The sequence below is a fragment of the Crocuta crocuta genome, unplaced genomic scaffold, assembly GCF_008692635.1.
Source record: "Crocuta crocuta isolate KB4526 unplaced genomic scaffold, BGI_CrCroc_1.0 scaffold101, whole genome shotgun sequence".
In the NCBI taxonomy this organism is placed as follows: Eukaryota; Metazoa; Chordata; class Mammalia; order Carnivora; family Hyaenidae; genus Crocuta; species Crocuta crocuta.
The window spans coordinates 4,802,012-4,822,158 of record NW_027527956.1 but is presented as its reverse complement, the minus strand read 5'-3'; the positions used below and the strand labels follow the sequence as shown (position 1 = coordinate 4,822,158).

Here is a 20,147-nt window from a genome sequence, read left to right as displayed (position 1 = left end):
ACACCAGCTAAAGCACTATGGGGCCTCCAAAGTCTTCCTCAGCTTTCCCCTCCCTCCTCATTCTCCTATCACTTCCTGCACCTGCTCACGGCCTCCCTTGACCCAGCCAAGATCTCTGCGCCTGTTCTCCTCCTGTCTCCCCTCAGCCCTGCACCGCCCATCACTTCAAACTGTCTGTGGCCAGTGGTACACTGGGTCATCCCCCAGTCCCTCCCTCACACCGCCAGGAATGACCTCAGCCCTGCGGCAGCCCTGCCCACCTGGGCCTTCTCCATCCCTGGCTACTGAGCTCAAGTGCAAACAGTGACCCAGCCGCATGGGCAGGGGACTCTCCCTCCCGAGCCTGCCCGACACTTCATCATGATCTGGTCTGTTCTCCCGGCCAGTTCCCAGTCACCCCTCGGCGGCAGGCAGACGTACCTCCTGCTCAGCAGAGAACCGGAGACACAGCACAGCGAGACAGCTGTGCTGCACCTGCAGGCTCAGGACCGCCCTCCCCCACCCCACGCCTTTGTTCTCGTAAACACCCCGCTCCCTCGAGGTTTTCTGTTGCCTCCTGATGGTGCTCAGACCCTGTGCCCCTCTAGATGCTATCTCATCTCATGCCTTCTCAAGGCCAAGTCTCTGAGAGAGGTTCCCACAAGGACTTCGCCGCTTCTCCATCCCACACCACGTCTCCAAGTATCAGTATCTCCCAGCAGTAAACTCCTCGAGGGCAGGAACTATTTCAGCCAGGCTGTCCCGCCTGGGACTCAGCATCCTCACATCTGGTGAACAGCAGGTACATGCTGCCGTTCAGATGCCTAGGCACACATGAGTGTATCCATCTTTTCTGCACCCTCTGATCCTCACAGCGGCCAGGTGTGGATGAGGCACGTGTGGCTAGTGTGCTCGCTGTTACATGAAGATACACACAAAGTGGCTAAAATACTAATGATTTACCAGGGAAGAATCTTCTGGCTCTAAAGTGCTATCGTCTGACTAGAAAAGTTAAAGGAAGCCAAACTGGACCTCGTACTCAGGGATCACAACAAGCCTGGGTGGGGATTACTGGGCCCTCTTTACAGGTAGGGAAACTGAGGCTCCAACTCAAGGAGCCTGCCCAGGGTGTGAGCCAGAATTCCCACCAGCCTCAGCCATGCGGGGATCAGTCTCCCTCCCAGCTGCCCCCCAACCCCTTGGGGCTCCTCCCCCTGCCCCAGAGCAGGTCCTGTCTCCTTAAGCAGCCGCGGCCCCATCAGGCAGCCCCCTTACCCCGAGCACTGCTGTTCTCACCTCCAAACTCCACAGCTGTGCTCCCTAAACCTCTTGGCTCTGTGAGTCACAAACTCCTGTATCTTCTTTCCAGAAAACTGCGCTCAGCACAACCACTCTGTCTGGGAGGCTCCCTGAATCCCCCGTCCTGAGACCTCCATGACCTCTGTGACCCGGCCATGCCTCCAGGTCAGAACTCGGCTCTCTCCAGAGCCTTCTCTCTTCCCTCCAAGATCCCAGGACGGATTCCTCCCTTCCTTGCAAATACCTCCACCCTGAAGTAGCTGTTCCCTCGCGTGCCGTAGGTGAGGGCCGGCTTCCCCTGGTTGATCCACAGGTTATCTGAAATTACGACGTAGTCGACGTTGGAAAAGAACCGGTCCTTTTCTTTCCTGACCAGTTCCTCCAGGGCAACAGAACCGGCTTCTTCCATCCCTTCAATGATGAATTTGATATTCACGGGGAGATCCTGAATCAGATTAGCAACAGAACAAACCACTCTGTCAAAAATTGGCACAACATGCCCATTCATCTTTTCAGACCCAGAATTCGTCTGCATGTGGCATAAACACATTACTACACGCATTCAGCATCTGGGCTGTCCACACACCCAACAGCTCCATTCACAACAAAGGGTCGTACCTAAGACCGAGAAGGAGAATTCAAGGGAAAGCCCAGGGTACAGCCTCCAGCACAGCCCACTGATTCAGTGTGGACCACAAAGGATTCGGGGAAGGAATTCCTACAGAAAAAGCAGTGTCTGCACTGCAGGGCTCGGGGGGGCTGCCACAGAGATGGGTGCCCTCCCCCTTCTCAGCAAAAGGAACCTTTCAAGAAAGGTTACTCGATTACAATTTTTTTTTCTGTCCTCCTAATTCAGAGCATGAGAAATGAGAACTCTTTCCTTTGAAAGACTGTCTAATGTTTAAGCCTCAGGATAATTTTTATTTTAAGTATCTGTTATTTTTCAGCTTTGAGTTCAATCTGCCTTTTAACTTATTCAAAGGCTTTGATCTTGCAGCAAAATGGAACTTGGGTTTTCTCTAGCTAATATTAGGGCACAGAACAGCTCCTTTAAAATTTTTACAATGTGCCTTCCCCCCATTTGGTTTTGATCTTTTTGTATCTTTATAATTTATAACTTCATATCTTTGAGAGCCACATGAAGAGGAGAGGTCAAAGTCTTTTCCTGGAGCATAAAACACGCACAGGAGCACTCTAGAAGTAATTCTATGCAGATAAACGATGGCACAAACATTCTAATTAGTTCTAGCCACTGGGATTGACTCACCAAAGATTAACAAAGGCAGGATGAGTGGAGGATTATGTATTAGAAATCAAGTGACCTTCGGTCATTCAGATGGTTAAGGGCATTTGGGGATAACGATTTATTCAAATGTATCCCTTGCGTACATTTATTTCTGTGTCTTAAGAAGTTAAGCTGAAGTTCTGAAATATTAATATTTGAAAGCTCTTTATTAACATTTAACTAGAAAACAATTGCTGAGAAGTAGTTGGAAAGCGTAAGAGTTTTCTGGCAAAACGTGATTAATACAATATAAGCCAGTAGCTGCTATGTGTTGGGGACACAGGGCTGCCAGGCCCGGGTTTGGGCATCTGCTCTGTCACTGACGCCCAAGGGACCCGAAATGAGCTGCTCCAGCCTCTCAGCCACTCACCTCCCTACCTGTGCAATATGGATCTGCCTCTTGGTGAAATAACCCAGTGAGGTGAGGTGCATTAAAGCGCTCGATAAGCAAGACAGAAAGAGAGGATGGGACGGCAGGGGGGCGGGGGGCACTGGCTAAGAAGAAACCGCACTGCACAGGGCCTCACGCCCGGGGCACGGCGCCCCTCCCACATATGACCTCATCTCCCCCACTCCAGATTCCTGAGGTAGAGGGGACTATTCCTAGTTCGCAAGTCAGGTAAATGAGAGATTAACTGATTTGTCCAAAAACAGTGAACACTTCTCATGTTTTGTTTGTGATAATGTGCATTTCAGAGTTGAAATTTAAAAAGCAAAGCAAATTTTGGCCTTTATATATAGGAACTTTATTATAAATACTGCTTTCTCCCTTGAAAGGAAGGAAGAGAGAGAGGGAAGGAAGGAAAGAGAGAGACAACGAAAGAAGGAGAAAGGGAGGAAACAGGGAGAGAGAGAGAGAGGAAGGAAGGAAGGAGGCAGAGACAGACACAGAGGAAGGAAGGAAGGANAAAGGAAGGAAGAGAGAGAGGGAAGGAAGGAAAGAGAGAGACAACGAAAGAAGGAGAAAGGGAGGAAACAGGGAGAGAGAGAGAGAGGAAGGAAGGAAGGAGGCAGAGATAGACACAGAGGAAGGAAGGAAGGAAGGAAGGAAGGAAGGAAGGAAGGAAGGAAGGAAGGGAGAAAACAGAGAGAGAAAGAGAGAGGGAGGAGGGAAGGAAGAAAGGAAAGAAGGAGAAAGCATAGAGAAAGAATGTAGAGAGAGCTAAAGAAAGAGAAGAAGAGAGAGAAATCAAGGCCACGTTAAACATCAGGGCTTCTTCAGAGCAGGCATGACGAAGGGGGAGACAACTTTGCAGTGGTCAATGGGACCCAGCCAGAAAAATAGTCTCACTTATTCGGCTTGTCTTTCTAGGTGAGATGAAACAGTTGAGTCAAGGGCAGTTAAATTCCCTCTCTTCTGCTTATGTCTCAGGAGAAAATGAACTCCTGAAAGAGAAGCCCCTGGCAGCTGATGAAATTGCCTCTAGGAAAACATGTCACAAAGTCAGGACCTGCTGTGATGGACAGGATCTGGAAGAGGCCATCCAGGAGGGCGGGCTAGGCTGCTCCGCCTGAAGCCTGGACATGCACCTCTACTTCCCCAGGTCTCCTTGGAGGAGGCTGGATGGAGGCCCACACAGCAGGACCCCGACTCTGAACCTCCTCTGTCCTAGACACCCCCACCTGGGGGTGGGCAGAGGGTTTCCTTGCTCTGTGACTGGCAACACCTTATTTTGCCCATGAAGCCACCCAATGGGCCCCATTTCCTTTTCAAATATCCAATCTTCAAATGCTTAAATCGATTAACTCATGCGAGTAAGAGGAGAGGAAGATAGAAAGGTTACACATTTTAGTCCCACAAAACCCTTCTGCACTCCAGAGGCACAAAGCTAATACTTTGTGGAAGCCAGATGGAGCCAAGTCTAATAAATGCGCATGTCCCAGAACCAACAGAGCCAACCCAAGCTTCCTTCCTAGTATAAGACCACACGGAACAAGATTCGTGTGAAATGTCAATCCTCTGACTTAACTCAGATGCCCCATTCCAAACTGCACTTCAAGGAATCTTCCACAATGGATGCATCAGAAGTAAGGTCTGAGCAGAAGGGAAACTCTGGCTCATAGGGCCCTGAGGAAGCTTCTAAAATGCTGAGTCCATCTCAATGTACCCGGAGACCCCGGGGCTATGAAGCCAGGGAATGAGGTTCCAGGGAACGAGGCCAGGACATGGGGACCTGTATTTGCAGCCCCTGCACCTCTCGAGTGTCTGGAGCCCAGTAGGTGCTCTGAACTTGATGCACAGGGCGAGGCTGACAGGCCGGCGTTCCTTGGGAAGCGCCTTGGGAGTTGGGGTGGGATGATGGCCCTCCCCTTCTTCCTCTCCTCTCTCCCATCTCCATTTGAAATGGCCACTTCCACCACATCTAGCCCTAGAGCTGCCTCCTCTCCAGGAAGCCTCCCCGGACTTGGAGCTGGCTCAGCTTCCATGTGGGAGTTTCCCACCCTCCTCCAGAACAGGGGGCAAGAACAGGAGCCAGGAGTCAAGGGCCAGGCTCTCCCTGCCCCCGTGCTCGCTAGCGAGACGGGAAATGGTAACACGCCTTCAACTACACAGTGTTGGAGAGCTGGCCACCCAAATCAAGGTCTTCATTTTTACAGAACAGAATCTGAGGCCCAGAGAGATGAACTCTCTTGCACATGGCCACACAGCTATCGAATCCTCTGTTCGGAATCTAACCACATTTGTTGGCAAGAGGGGGGGAGTGTGAGATGAAACTGTCCTTAGAGAACATCAATCACATGAGGACAGAGATGCAAGCCTGGGTCCACCAGTGCCATCCTCTGGTGGCCTGGAAGAGGAGGCGCTGCTCCTCAGAGCCGCACCCCTACCTTTCCATGTCCTGATTTGGACACCTACTGAAACTACCTTTCTCACAAACGGAAAGAGCACTGAGGATGCAGACAGGATGTCACATATCAGAGAGTTCTATCTTGATAATCTGCAAAGTAGCTACTATGTTCTTTAAAGTGCATGTCTGTCCCTATTAATGAAGCCATATTTTGTGATAAGGAGGAGGAGAAGATAAAAAAGGCAAGCTAAAGTAAGATAAAGATAAAAGAGACAAGATAAAGATAAAAGACCAGACAAGAGAAAGGTTAAAAAGATGAGCACAGGCCCTTCCTGTGCTTTGTGTTTTGTTTTTAGCTGTAGTCAACAGCACAGGCCCAAAGCACCAGCACCGCCCCTGCCCCAGACCAGTGGGCAGCTTCAGCAAGTCCCTTTACTTTCCCAGGCCTCATGTTCCTCATCCGTGAAGTGCATGTGACAGTAACCCACACCCCTAAAGACTGCTGGGAAGAGCAGAGGACACAGCGCAGTTTTAAGCTTGGAGCACAGTGAGTGACGCAAAGCATGCTGCCTTTATTGTCATCACCATCCTCATCTTCGTCATTTTTGTCATCCTGGTCATCGTCATTGTGGTCACTGTCATCAGTGTCACCATCATCAATGTCCATATCATTATCATCACTGTCATCGTCACTGTCATCATCATCATCATTGTCATTGTGTCAATCACTGCCCTCATCAACGTCATCATCACCATCAGCACCACCGTCACTGTCACTATCGCCATCATCATAATCGTCATCACCATCATCATCGTCACCTTCACTGCCACTATTGTTGTCGTCGTCATCATCATCATCATCGTGATCATAGTGACCAACGCCAACAGCAACCCCTCCCAAACACAGCTGGTTACCTACTTCCTCCAGGGCTCTGAAGGTGCTCACAGCATTAATCCAGGCTAAAACAGGGCCTTTGTTGTCTGTTGCTCCTCGTCCATAAAGTTTTCCTTTAAAAACGGGGGAAGAACTTTTAGAAAAGCACAGACACCCCTGCGAAGTTGAGTGAGTTAAAAGGCGAAAGATTTATTTGATCTGAAGAGAAACCAGAGTATCAAGTTGAGTGAGTTAAAAACAAAGGTAGTTTTTGGGTAATCATTTTAACAGTGCTTCCTATTTTTCCTGGTGTAAATCCTTCTCTGAGATCACCACGTCTGATTTCTTCGTACAAACAGTATGGACATCAGTTAGTCAGATAAAACCAACCAGTTTGAAATACAAATCCCTCTGGCCTCAATAGGAATTAGCTATGTTATCCAAGCTCTTGAAAAGGACCTGTGGACTTGTTCAGAATGTCATGTGACACAGCCTCTCCTTTCAAGAGTTTGTAATTCGCAGAAGAATGAAAACAGGCTATGTGTGTATCTCTATTAACCTTTCTTCTTTTCTTTAAAAAGTATAATTGCATTTAGTATTTTAAAAAAGGAAACTGTGTGACCTAGACAATTACCTTCCTCCCAAGAACCCCCATCTTGGGAGTTAACTCGCCCAAGAGCACACATCACGTGCACAGCTGTAGTTTATTTCACACATGGAAAACAGCCAGCCTTGTTGGACAACTGGTAGACTATGAGACTGGTAGCATCTTGTTGATTCTTAATGATGACAGGGGATAGGAGTCAATCTTCAATTCCTAAGCCTTGTAGGCAACCCCTTATCCCCAAAAAGCCAATGCTGATGCATCACTGACCATCCACTTCCGTCAGCGTGTAAGGGTCTGTGAGCCACCCATCTTCCTGTCTAGCAGGCTGCACGTCCAAGTGGCCATAGAAGCACACAGTGGGTTTCTTTGGATCATTTCCCAGTTCGGCCAGAATGATGGGAGGTATTGGGAGAGTCTGACCATCAGGCAGCTGCAGAAGAAAAACAGATCACATAAAAAAAAAAANCATTGTCTAGTTCTTCCAGAAAATTCACAGACATAACATTAGGAGTCCTGTTTTGTTTCTGGTTTTTTTTTTCTTTTTTTGTAGAGCTCACATAATTTTTCTGATCATCACCTTATCTACCTTGAAAATCGGTACCATGAGAACTTAATTAAAACCGAAAACATAATCAAAAGTAAAGCACGGTTTTAGATGCATGGTGACAATCAACTTAATCGAACATGCTCTTCAGTATGAACTCGGACTCAAAGGGCTTAAGTTCGGTGGATGTGGTTCTGGAAAGCGGACCATTTGGGGACTTGTCAATGCTGAAGCAGGCGGCACTGGCACTTAAAATAAGGATTGCCATTTGCGACCGAGACGCAGTAATAAGCAGTAATTCTGATGAAAGACTGGGTCCTTTGAGAAAGGTGCCTTTGAACGTAAGGGAAAGGATGGTTGGGGAGTAACCTGAAGCACACGTGAAGGCTGTGAATGAACACGGAGGGGGCCTTCCCAGTCCTGACAGGAGAGATCAGTAAACCATCTCGTCAGGGACAAGGTGTAATTTTTCACCTTTATCGGGTATCAAGACTGTAGGGCGTTTTCCCGGAGGACTGAAGCCAGTTCCCGTCTTCCCACCCCCAGGGGAAGGCACAGCTGTCGGGTGCAGAGATGGCCCAGCTTGCCGCGGGGGAGGGGCCATCAACACCTGCTGAAAACCGGTGTCCACGGAGTCCACGCTGGCACCCAGGCACCGAAGCTTGTCCGCGGCCAGGGCCATCATTCGGAAGAGCTCTTGCCTGAGGTGGGGCACGGGCTGCACGGAGTCACTCTCAACAGCCACCCACTCCGTAAGGATCTGTGGGGAAAGGCGACGGGTGTCATCCACACCCTCTCTGGGTGGGGCGCACCTCACTGAGACGTGACTCCAGGGAGGGGGACCCCAAATTCCCCCTCTTCATCTGACCTCAACACTGAGCCGGCAAACACGCAACATTCAAAAGTAAGTGCCGGACGGGCTGGGAGAGACGTTCGCTTCGTAAAGAGGAACAGAGCAAGACAGGTTGGGCGCGGGGTTGCCTTCCGCCACCAGGTGCACAGGGGGTCCTGACCCACCACTTCTGGTTTATTGAGAACGGGGGCAGCTGTCTGGCGGCTCTGCTCCAGGACGCCGGGCCTCCCACAAGGCCCCGGAGGCGCCTGGCCCTCGCTGCTCACTGTGCTTAACCCCACGGTGGTCTCGGCTGGGCCGTAGGGCTCCCTGACCACCCTCCGCATGTAGGTTTTGTGGTCGGCCCCCCTGCACCTCCAGAACCCAGTAGGCAGTGTAGCCCGGGGGCTTACACTCGGGCCTGTGCAGGCAGACGGCCTTGCCTCCTGCACCGGGTTCCCCACTTCGAGCTGTATGACCCACATAGGTTCCTCAAGCCTGCGGCCTCGGCTCCGTCATCCCTACGAGGAGGGCAGTGCTCTCTACTGCGGGTGGTTGTGAGTGGGACACTGTCACACAATAAGAAATGTACATTTTGATCTTTGTCCTGGGCTCTTGGCCAGAGCCCCTAAAACCTTTGTAATTTCCCTTGAGCTGAAGGTGCCAGGAGCACCTTTTGTTCAGAGACTGGTCTCCTGAAACAGAGCTCCTCTCTCTCTGGAATGTCCTGGGGGACAGGAGCATATTTTGCTCTAATGAGGCAGTTCTAATGGGCTTCTGGACGGGGCGGGTCACCAGGAAGACCAAGCTGTGACTAGAAGCGTGGGGCTTCCGACCCCAGCCCCGTCCTCTGGGCAGGGAAGAGGGGCTGGAGACAGGTTCATAACCAATCACGCCTACATGAGGAGGCCTCCATCAGCGTCCCTGGAAGCACGGGGCTCAGAGGCCTTCCACGGTGGTGGCTGCACCCACAGCCCGGGAGTGCGGCGCACCCCAGCCCCTCAGGGACAGAAGGTGCTTCTGGGCCCTGCCCTCTGTGCCCCGTCATCCGGCTGCTCATACACACCCTTTATCATGTCCTTTATTACATAACGTGTGGCAACCGTAAGCGTCTCCCCGAGTTCTGGAGCTGTTCTAGCGAACGATGGGGCCGGAGCGGGGGTCAGGGGAGCTGTAGCGAACATGGGGGTAACTGGGGGCTCGTTACCTGTGACTGGCATCCACAGTCGGCGGTGGGGGTAAGGGGGATGACACTCACACCAGGCAGGTGGTGTCAAGGGAGCTGGACTTGGGGTGCCCCCTTGGTGTCCAGAGAGCTAGACGGTCGTTGGGTGTGTGTAATATACACACCTCTGGCCACAGAAGTGAGGGAAGCCATGAGGACAGCAAGGGTTCCTTCCCGCAAGGATCTGGGAAGATGGCTACACACGACTTACTTGGTGCCTGGGCCCTAAGGGGCACCCAATCAACACCAGCTAGCATTGAGTTATCAATAATAATCAATCACAGGGGCGCCTGGGGGGCTCAGTCCGGCATCCAACTTTGCCTCAGGTCATGATCTCACAGCTCGTGAGTTCGAGCCCCTTGTCGGACTCTGTTCTGACAGCCCAGAGCCTGGAGCAGCTTCAGATTCTGTGACTCCCTCCTTCTCTGCCCCTCCCCCACTCGCACTCTCTCTAAAATAAATAAATATTTTAAAAAAATTTTTAAATAATAATCAATCACATTCCACTATTGGGGCTTGAGCTGCTGATATTGGGACAGCCACCATTTTCATTAAAACCCACACATATTTTAGATGACCGATCTTGGACTCCCTAACTTATTTCAGTTTGGTCTCTTTCCCTGTTCTGGTACTTTTATTTTTAGTATGAAGACATTAATTTAACCTGAACGAATATTGTGTTTTGCATCTTAATCTGACATTTATAGAGCAGAGGCTGCCAAGTAATCCCTAAAGGCAATGGACTGGATACCTGTGAGGAGACTGCGGAAAGGAGAGTTTGGGCTGAAAGACCCAAATCAACAGTGTTCACCACACGCTGTCCGTCTCCCTCATTAATTCCAAACTACGCTGGAGTCTCCACTTGGGTTTCAAAAACCCAACAGGCACTATGCGAAGTAAAGACGCCCATAAGTATGAGGAAGGATTCCACGAAGGTCAAGTGTGGGGCCAGTGGCCTGGCCTTTCGGCTTCATGTGTGAGCATGAGACACAAGCTTTTCCCATCTGTCTGCCCATGAATATCGCCAACTTTGGCTGCTTGATCCAGTACACGTGTACTGAACACGAATCATGTGCCAGACATGGCGTGGGGACTCAGGGTACAAAGTCCTGAGGGGACTTGCTGGGGGACGGTGGCTACAGCCCTTCCCTGCCCCCACCCTTTCTGTTCCCAGGCCCCCTCTCTGCTTTCTGCTCCTCCTCCCCTCTCCCTCTCCTCCCCCCCCCACCCGAGATGTATGCCCACACCACATGCCGTTCGCCATGCACTGGATTAGGAATGGAGCCGAGGATTCTAAGGGAGGAGATAAAGTGCTGCACAAGGTCTACCAAACAGCTTTGACATTGAACTCCGGCAGAACTCTGGACCTAAAGCTTGCTGCAGCCAGGTGGTATTACCCTGGGACGGCGTCATGGGGGAGGAGTCTCAGGCAGGCTTTGCAGGAGGAGGGACCTCAGCAAGGGCCCCTGTAAAGGGGGGAGTGGGCGCTCTGAGGGTGGCCTAGGGCCAGTGTGGGCTCAGCAGGCGTCAGCACCAGGAGGACAGCCTGAGAAGCGCTCTGGGAATGCCCCCCGCCAGGAGGCATGGCTACAAGGGATCTCTTACCTAAATCTAACAAATATTTCTTTTTTTTTTTTAATATTTACTTTTGAGAGAGAGAGAGAGAGAGAGAGAGAAACACTGAGCATGAGTGGGGGAGAGTCAGAGAGGGAGGGGGACAGAGGATCTGAAGCAGCTCCAGGCTCTGAGCTGTCAGCACAGAGCCCAATGCAGGGCTCGAACCCACAAACCATGACATCATGACCTGAACCAAAGTTGGATGCTTAACCAATTGAGCCATCCAGGCGCCCCACAAATACTTCTTAGTTTAATTCAGTGAAGACTCAAGGGCATTTTAAATGGAATTAAGTTGTCAGGGAAAAAAAAAAAACCCATACCTCCCAGCAAATAACCACTCACCCAGATCCCCAAAGGGTATAGCATGCAAGCGTTTTGTGGGTGTGGTTTCTCCTACCTGCACAAACTCATTCTGGTGGAGGTCAATGTAACGGAAGACCCTCTCCAGCAGCCCGGCGGGTGGTGATGACGGAGAGAACATGCCTCCCTCGAGCAGCACCAGGTAAGCCAGGAGAGAGGACGCCTGGAGTGGGGATCGGGCAGAGACAGCAGAAACAAATACCAGATTTTGAACTTTCGACCTTTCAAATACTTCAAGAAAGCTTAGTTATCCAACACAGCTACTCCCAGTCATTTAGATTAAAATAACAAAAGGTAGTAGAACAGGAAAGAAGAGTTTTTGCTCTATCTTCACGGAAACAAGAAACAACTTCGTTTTCAATGCTAAAGAATTTTAACAAGATAGAAACCAACTGAACAAGCTTGTTAACATGCCATCTCTCCTTCTGGCTCTCCTCCTGCGAAGGCAAGTCAGCGCTATGCATCCCAGGCGGAGAGAGAGAGAGAAATGCGAGGCGATTAAAAAAAAAATTTTTTTTGAGTGATCAAACAGTTTATTAGTAAAAAAAAAAAAAAATTGGTAAGGACTCTCGAAAATCCGGTGTGGTATTGTGGGTTTCTTCCACCCGCTCCTGAAGCTAGAGTCCCTTAAAAAGAAACTTACAAGCCCTGCAGTGATAAATGACCTGGAAGGCCTGGTGATCACTTAGATACTGACAGCCCCACGCTCCAGCTGGGAGGCCCCCCCCATCTCCCGTCTTCCCCGTGACCTGCTCTGGCCTCTCTGCTTCTGTCCCTGAGGGGTCCCTTCCTTCCCTCGCCTGTAAATGTGGGACCTGCTCAAGACCCCAGTCTCCCCCCTCCTCCCTGCCCAGCGATCCCTCTCCCCCCAGGGTGTGCTCCAAGCTGGGCACAGAGCAGAAAAACGGGGTCCGGATGAGGGTAGGGCTATCAGGTCAGAACTAAACTAATTCCCTTCTTCCAAACCAGCTCTCCCTTCTGGACTTTGGCACATTTTGGATGTAGTTTGCCTCCTCCCATGCGCCGGCACAGCCAAGGTGAGGACTTGTGTCTACAGGTATAAGAAACAACAACTCAGTAATAAAATACAAATTAACCCGGTTTAAAAACCGGGCAAAGAATAAACATTCCTCCAAAGAAAATATACACCTGGCCAACAAGCACATGAAAAGATGCTCACTTGCATTAGCCATCAGGGAAATGAAAATCAAATCACATCACAATAAGACAATTCCCACCCATAAGGATGGTTAAAATCAAGAAGTCAGATGGTGACAAGCATTGGGGAGGATGTGAAGAAACCGGACCCTTCACGTGCCGCTGGTGGGGGTGTGAAATGAGCAGCTGCTGTGGAAAACAGTCTGGCAGGCCCTCAGGTGACTAAACAGTGACCATATGACACAGCAATTCCGCTACTAGGTACGTACTCAAGGGAGATGAAAACACATGTCCACACAAAAACCCGTACGCGACCATTATGGCAGCATTATTCGTAACAGCCGAAAGGTGGAGATAATCCCAATGGCCATCAGTGGGGGAGACAGAAAAGGCTGTTGCTCAGCCCTAAAAACAAATGAAGGACTGATACCTGCTACTGCCGGCACGCGCCTCTAACACCTTGCTAAGTGAAACCAGACACAAAAAACTACAGATTGTCCAGAATAGGCAAATCCAGAGACAGAAAGCACGTTGCTGATTGCCTAGGGCTGGGGGGATGAGGAGGATGGGAAGTGACCGCTCCTGGCCTGGGGGTCTGTTGGGGTGATGACAGATTCTGGGATTGTGACAATGCTGCACAAGTCAATCTACTAAAGACCATGGAACTGCAGACTTTAAATGGGTGAATTGTCAGGCATGTGAATTATAGAGCAATACAGCTGTTATAGAAACAAATATAAGCACTCACTCAATAATATACGTATATTACTGAGTCAGAGAAATGTCCATCAAGGAAGCAAGGTAGTAACAATCAAGGTGAAGCGCGCTCATTCAAGAACGGATTAAGAACTTTGTCCAGTAGATGGCGCCAGCGGGCCGTTCATGCGCTCCCTTTGCCTTCTATTCCGGTAGGGATCCAGCTGCATCCAGCTAGGCTCTGTGGGGCAGAGCCAAAGGCTGAAGTCTGCAAATAAGTAAGTTAGGGGGAAATGACCCCTTGAGACCCACAGTAGCAGGAAGATGGAGCTCTGAGCACCCAGGAAAAGCCCTATGAAATGGAGTAAGTTATTTTTTTTGCAGCCAATACACCTAAATCAGTATTTGAACTTTTATTATTCATTCATTCAGTTTCTGTTAAAAATTATCTGATGCTCCTCTCTGATGAAAAACAAAAAGGGGAATTTGAAGAAGAAAAGGGAGCCAAGGGCAAAGAGGGAAAAACTATGATTGTAAGGCCTGAGAACACTTCCAATTTCAGTGGGAACTAAACCCTTCCCAGTGGGAGCCGTATGCCAAGGACTGACCTTCCCAAAAGGCTGCTCCTGGTGATGCGGCCCAGACATCAAGGGTCTACACCACCTTGCTTTCCCTCCCCCTCCCTGCCGAGCAGATGGAGCGCTGCTGTCCTTTGCTACCAGGCGCACGGTATTGACATTGATTCTGGACACCAGCCCTGCCTTTAAGATCCTAGGCCGACGCCAGGCTGCACATCTGCTCCTGTCTGGAGTCTCTCACGTGCCTTTATCTGTTTGCCTCCTTGTGTTATAGTCAAGCTTGACTTTGAACTAATCACCCAACAAAATTCTGGAGATTTAGAAAGGCTATCCCTGATTTTGGCCTTTGCAGAAGGAAGAAAGTTGCTAGAGAATGGGAAGTTGAGGAATGGGGCCGGGGGCAGAGCGGGGAAGGGCCTGGGTCTGGTGTCTTCTTTCAGGGAGCGGGGAGCCCAGCTGTGAGCTGCAGGCCCATCACAGAGGAAACCTCGCTGCTCCACAGGCTTCTGCTAATTCCAGCCAGTTGTTCTTTGGTTTGGAACAAATTTCCAAGTACCCTGGTGCTGAATCTTATTTTTAAACATTTTACCTTTAAGACTTCTCAAAGTCATGCCCACATCTATGGTGTAAACCCCCAACCCCAATCCAGACCCACCTCCTTAAAGTCTCCCCTCCCGGGCTGTTGCCTGGCTTTCCAGGGGATAGGACGCAGGCCTGATTCTACTCTCCTCTCTACCAGCTCCAGCCAACAACCGGATGAAGTTGGATCCTCTGGGTGCTTAGCTGACGGCAGCCCGGAGATCACCATGGCTGCCTTAACCAAGACCTTCCACCCCCTGCCTCAAAAACACCAGGCGCCCTAAATGGGGGGAAGGGGGGAGATGTGGATAAAACCCAGCCCCTCCGCATTTGCGTCCTTGTTTCATTTTGACTATTGAATAGGATAAACAATAGAAAATGAAACTGTTGCCTCCCACACAGCCTGGGCCAAGCTTGCTTCCTCCCAATACACGCAGAGGCCCATCAGCCCAGCCCATTTCCACTTGTGAGAAACTTTAGTGCCCAGTCAACCTGCACACCAGAACTCTACTTACCCGTCTCCTGGAGGCCTGTGTGACTGCTTCTGCCCCGGGTCAGCTTGGGTGAATTTGTTATAAGACAGAAGAGAAGACTTTATTCACCTAGTTTATCTCACTATGACAGGATTAAAAATAAACCCTCAAACCAAAAAAAACAAAACAAAACAAAAAAAACACTGAGGTTTTTCTGAGATCTGTTACTTCCCCTGCAGGCATTGAACGGAGCCAGGGATCCTGCAGAGATTAACTAACTCTGACAGCAATGGTTGTCCCTTGAAGAATGAGCAGGAAGGGGGCGTGGCCTTTGGAGGGCAGCCTGGACGCACTCCAGGAGGAAGGAATCGGTTCCACGGAGCAGGGCTCCCCAGCAAGTCCCAAGGACCGCCAGTGTCTCACCAGGGACTGCCCGGAGCCCGGGCATGGAGGAGGAGCTGGGTGTGGTCATGATCGCAGACAGCACAGGCTCAGAGACAGGTGGGAGGCATGGCCATGACCATGTGGCGTCAGGAGGCCCGAGCACACAGCGTCCGGCCCTCTTCAGCCCCAAGGGTCTGCACACAGTGCTCCATCCTGGACGGCAGACAGCCTGTCGGATGACCGAGCGTCGAACTTCAAGGGCGAGTGTTTTCTCCCTCTCTCTGGTCTCCGCCCCACGCAGGCCGCGGGGAAGGAGAAAGCAGTCATCGTCCGCCTGTGATGTCACTTCAGAAAGGAGTCTTGTCCCCCTTCTCATTCCCTCCAGTCTGGCTGAGGATCTGAGGAGCCTGAAATTAAGTCCTCAATTAAGAGCAAGCTCGGGCTGCACGAAGCCCCAGTTCCAGGAAAAGCTTCAGCTGAAGCCACCCTCGGACCTCCCTCGGATCAGCCAATCAAAGAAACGTGTAACATTCCTGTGGTCTGAGTCAGGGCTGGGAACTGTAGACAGTTACTCTATACAAACTAGCCAATCACTCACCCCTTGCCTAAACCCCACGTGGGCCCTTTGAGCCCACCTCATAATTGGTCATTTTCAAAGGATCCTCAAAGGTCATGATTGGGTCCCGCCAAAAGTAACGGATGCCTCACGGATGCTGAATGGTCAGAGTTGTTACCATGGGCGCTGTACAATCGTAATTGGTGCTTATGTGATGATGCTATACGTACAACATGTTACTGTAACACCCCCGCCCCTGACCCCATAAAAACCCTGCTCGCCATTGTTCGGGGCTTCACGCTGCTGCCGCTGCGCCAGTAGGAGGGTGAGCCCCAGCTCGAGCTTGTAATAAAGACCTTTACGTACTTGCATTGGTGTCGGCTCCTTGGGGGTCTCTGGGGACTCGCGATTCGGGCACAACAGATCTGGGCCTCTCAGAGCATCAGGCAGAAGGAGCACCCGGCTCTGCACAGCTTCCAACATCTGCAAACATGCACGCAGTTCACAGCACAGGGCAGACTCACTGTCTCTCCCACAGGCAGGTGTCCAAGGTCACGGAAGTCACAGCATGAAAGTCACAGTGCGGTGACAGCAGTATCACCGTTTGGAGCTAGAGAGTAGCTTCTCTGAGACAAGAACTTGTCTCTGACTCCACACCTAGACCGGGCAGCGTGGCCTTCAATGTGGGGGTGAAGGGTGTGACTCCCAAATCGTCAGCCCTGGGCCAGCACTGCCCAACTTAGTGTCTAAGACGTCCTGGCTGCCGTTGGGTCACAGCCTTCTTTTTCCTCCTTTAAATCACTTGATGGACTTTGTCTAAGAGTTTTTGCAGCAGCGACTGAATGGTCTCAAGAACAGCAGATGAAATTGGGGTTTGGAGGCGGATCAGGGAAGCCCCTGGAGCCCCACAGGGCAGGGGTGCGTACTGGGGGCAGAGGAGACCCAGGTTCTGCAGCCGCGGGGCTGACGAGGGGGGGCAGAGGTGCTCCGGGAGTCAGGAGGGGAGCCGCGTGCGGTTCAGACGGTGCTTCTTTCTTGGTCTAGAAACCTGGAATTGCCTACGTACTCTTAAATGTTATGAAGCCCTCAACTCACCGAAAACTTGGTTTGCCTTCAAAGCATGGAGCTTCCTTGTTCTTCATGACTGGGAAGCAAGTCTGGGGCATAAAGGGAGGGACAGGTTCCAGGGGTGGCCGCCTCCAGGAACAGTCGTGAACAGAAAGTCGAACACGTGAAGGTTCTGGCGCGAGGGCTGGCTGGCCGAGGGGAGGGCAGGGTCGGACCCACCCCCTGCATTTGTGTCCTGGGCTGCGGGAGCACGGTGCCCCAGAAACAGATTGTCTCACGGTTCTGCAGGCCTGTGGCCGGCCATGCGGGGGTCCCTGGCTCGCGGCTGCGCCTCTGCTTCACCGGGCCCCTGCCCAGGCGTGTCTCTGGGCCCTCTCTCTCTTCAGAGGGACACTAGGCAGTGGCTTTGGGGGACACCCACGCCAGTATGACCTCATTGTAACTGATTCCATCTGCAAAGACCCTACTTACAAATAAAGTCACATTCGGAGGTTCTGGGTGGACATGAATTTTGCCCCCATACACCTGCTCTTTATTTTCTTACCATTACCCAATATTCTATACATTTGTTTACTTAGTAATTACCTGTCGGACTTGCTAGAACATAGGTTGTATGCGGCCTAGGACTTTCGTCTCCCTTATCTCCGTATCCCTAAGTGCTTGCCACGGAATAAGACCCCAACCGGTAGCTAGGGAATAATTAAACGCATAGTCCTGAAGGTCGCCAGTAGCGACCCACCCTCACAGATGTCGCTACTTCTACTTCAATACTGTGTAGAAAAAGCAAACGTTGTCTACTGATAAAACCATTTCAGCCGTAACATGAATAAGGGAAAAAGCAAAAGGCAAATCTGGGCAGACTGTGTTCCCTCCCAGCAATCCCAAGCATCTCCAGGGTCTCCTGAAAACCCACAACTGGATTTGTTCGTCGCTCTGCGTGAGGTCCTCCTGGCCTCTCTCCACCATCCACGGCCTGGCAACCCCAGTTCTCCACCCACAGGACACGCGCCAGCTGCTCCCGCCCCCTCCACGCCAGGGCAAAGGCCACCCCCCTCCATTCCAGGGCCAAAGCCACCCCCCTCCACACCAGGGCTAAGGCCACACCCCTCCATGCTAGGGCCACCCCCTTCCATGTCAGGGCCAAGGCCGCCCCCTCCATGCCAGGGCTACCCCCCTCCACTCCAGGGCCAAGGCCACCCCCCTCCATGCCAGGCCCACCCCTCTCCACTCCAGGGCCAAGGCCACCCCCCTCCAAATCAGGGCCAAGGCTGCCCCCCTCCACTCCAGGGCCAGGGCCGCCCCCTCCACGCCAGGGCCAAGGCCACCCCACTCCATGCTAGGGCCACCCCCCTCCACTCCAGGGACAAGGCCACCCCCCTCCACTCCAGGGCCAGGGCCAACCCCCTCCACGCCAGGGCCAACACCATCCACAACCCTTACCTCATGATGCAGATGCCCACAGTCCACACCCCTGCATCCCTAAGGGATTTCAGATTTTCTCTTCTTCCTCAGTGTTCTCAGCTTCACTTGCTCAATCTTCAGCATCATTAGCTGAAGACTCAAGTCTTACTCTCTCTCCGCATACTGCATCTCCGCCATTCCCTTTATTCTTTTTCTAGAAGGACTACTGGTGGAGTCCTTCACTCTGTCATGCATCCAAAAGTTCCTGCAGCTTTTTTTTCTCCTTTTCTCTTTGCTGGGCTTCCTGGGCACTGTCCTGCCCTGCTTCCCAGGTGACTGGTTCTCTCTGTGTGGCCATTTGTGCACTTTCGTGACCACTGAATTTTTCCAGGGACTGGTTTTCATTTTCGGGACCTCTAATTGGCTGTGTTTCCTATCCATCTGTTCTTGACTCATATGTGCCTCCCGCACAAGATCACCAATCTCTTGAAGAATTTAAACCTACATCATTTGTATCCATTGTAAACACTTCTACTGTTTGCCTTTCTGAGGATATAAACTCGCTTCCCAGTGAGTCCTGTGGGCTCTTCCTTACTGCGAGTCTTGCACACTCAGGACTGCCACCTGCGTTCTCACTTGAGGAGGCTCACTTCCTTCTCAGTACTGTCTCTGCCTGGGGATGCTGGGCTTGCCTCCACGTGGTGCTCGGGACGCTGGTCCAGGTCAGCTCTGATGCTGCTGGCTCAGCGCCCCCAAACGGTGTACAGCAGGGCTGGGATGTGTCCCCAGCAGGGAGACCCACCCAGGCCCTCCCCCGTCTTCTGCTTCGGCTCCGGCTGTCTCTGTGCCTGGGCACTTGCGGCCCCTGTCACTCTCCGAGAGTCTCGTGTCTAGATGCCACGGCCTGTTTGGGACCCAGAGTCCAGCAAAGCAGCAGCTCAGCCTCTGCTCCCCACTGTAAGTTTTGTTTTGTTTTTGTTCAGCAGGGATATTTATTACATTTCTGAGTCTATGTTTTTTAATTAAAAATTTAAAACACATGTAATTGGGGTATTTGAAGTGAATGGGAGGGTTTAAAAAGTGAGGGGCACCTGGGAGGCTCAGCTGGTTAAGCGTCTGACTTCAGCTCAGGTCATGATCTCATGGGTTCGTGAGTTCAAGCCCCACATCAAGTCCTGTCAGCTCAGAGCCTGGAGCTGCTTCAGATTCTGTGTCTCCCTCTCTCCCTGCCCCTCCCCTGCTCACACTCTTTCTCCCTCTCAAGAATAAATTAACATTTAAAAAAAAAGTAAAAGTGAACTCACACTTAATCTTGATCAGAAGTCCCTACAAGTTATTTCACTTCCTGGAAGAAAGGGCTCCCCAGCCTGGGCGTGTGCCAGCCTCAGATGCAGTGTCCACCTGCAGACTCTCTGGAAACTTTCCCAAATCCAGGGGAGGGCAGGATCACCATGAAGAAGAAGCTCCCTGAAAAGCCATGCGCTCTGATCACTGTGCCTTAAAAGGCATAAACACCCATATCCCATGTACCCTCAGCCTCCAAGACCAGTACACGGGATATATTAATAACCGTGGGTCCAGCACCATGAGCTCAGGACATAAATCAAGGTGCAAGGTCTGTAGGGGCTTTGGGCTCTGTCACTGCCCCAGGCCAGCACCTCGGCACTAGGTGTGAAGTTAGGCAACAAGGTGCCCCACACAAACTGTGAAGCTGAAATCTGTTAGGACGGCACTCAGGGGGCCAGGGCACTGTTGCAACTACTCATCCTACAGTCTTCAGGAAGCTCCACCTGTGCGCGCTCCCCCCACCTGTGCGCGCTCCCCCCACCTGTGCGCGCTCCCC

At 51.4% G+C, this 20,147-nt stretch overlaps 1 protein-coding gene across 1 annotated transcript in view; it reads right to left on the bottom strand.

The window, feature by feature from the left end:
- Nucleotides 1–20,147, bottom strand: part of CNDP1 (carnosine dipeptidase 1) — a 41,654-nt gene that overhangs the window by 15,276 nt on the left and 6,231 nt on the right. The window contains exons 2-6 of the mRNA XM_077752691.1: nucleotides 11,449–11,574; nucleotides 7,988–8,137; nucleotides 7,101–7,263; nucleotides 6,272–6,360; nucleotides 1,523–1,723 (exon numbers count right to left, since the gene is read on the bottom strand). Coding sequence (XP_077608817.1) covers nucleotides 1,523–1,723; nucleotides 6,272–6,360; nucleotides 7,101–7,263; nucleotides 7,988–8,137; nucleotides 11,449–11,574 — 729 coding nt within the window. The remainder of the gene's footprint in view (nucleotides 1–1,522; nucleotides 1,724–6,271; nucleotides 6,361–7,100; nucleotides 7,264–7,987; nucleotides 8,138–11,448; nucleotides 11,575–20,147) is intronic.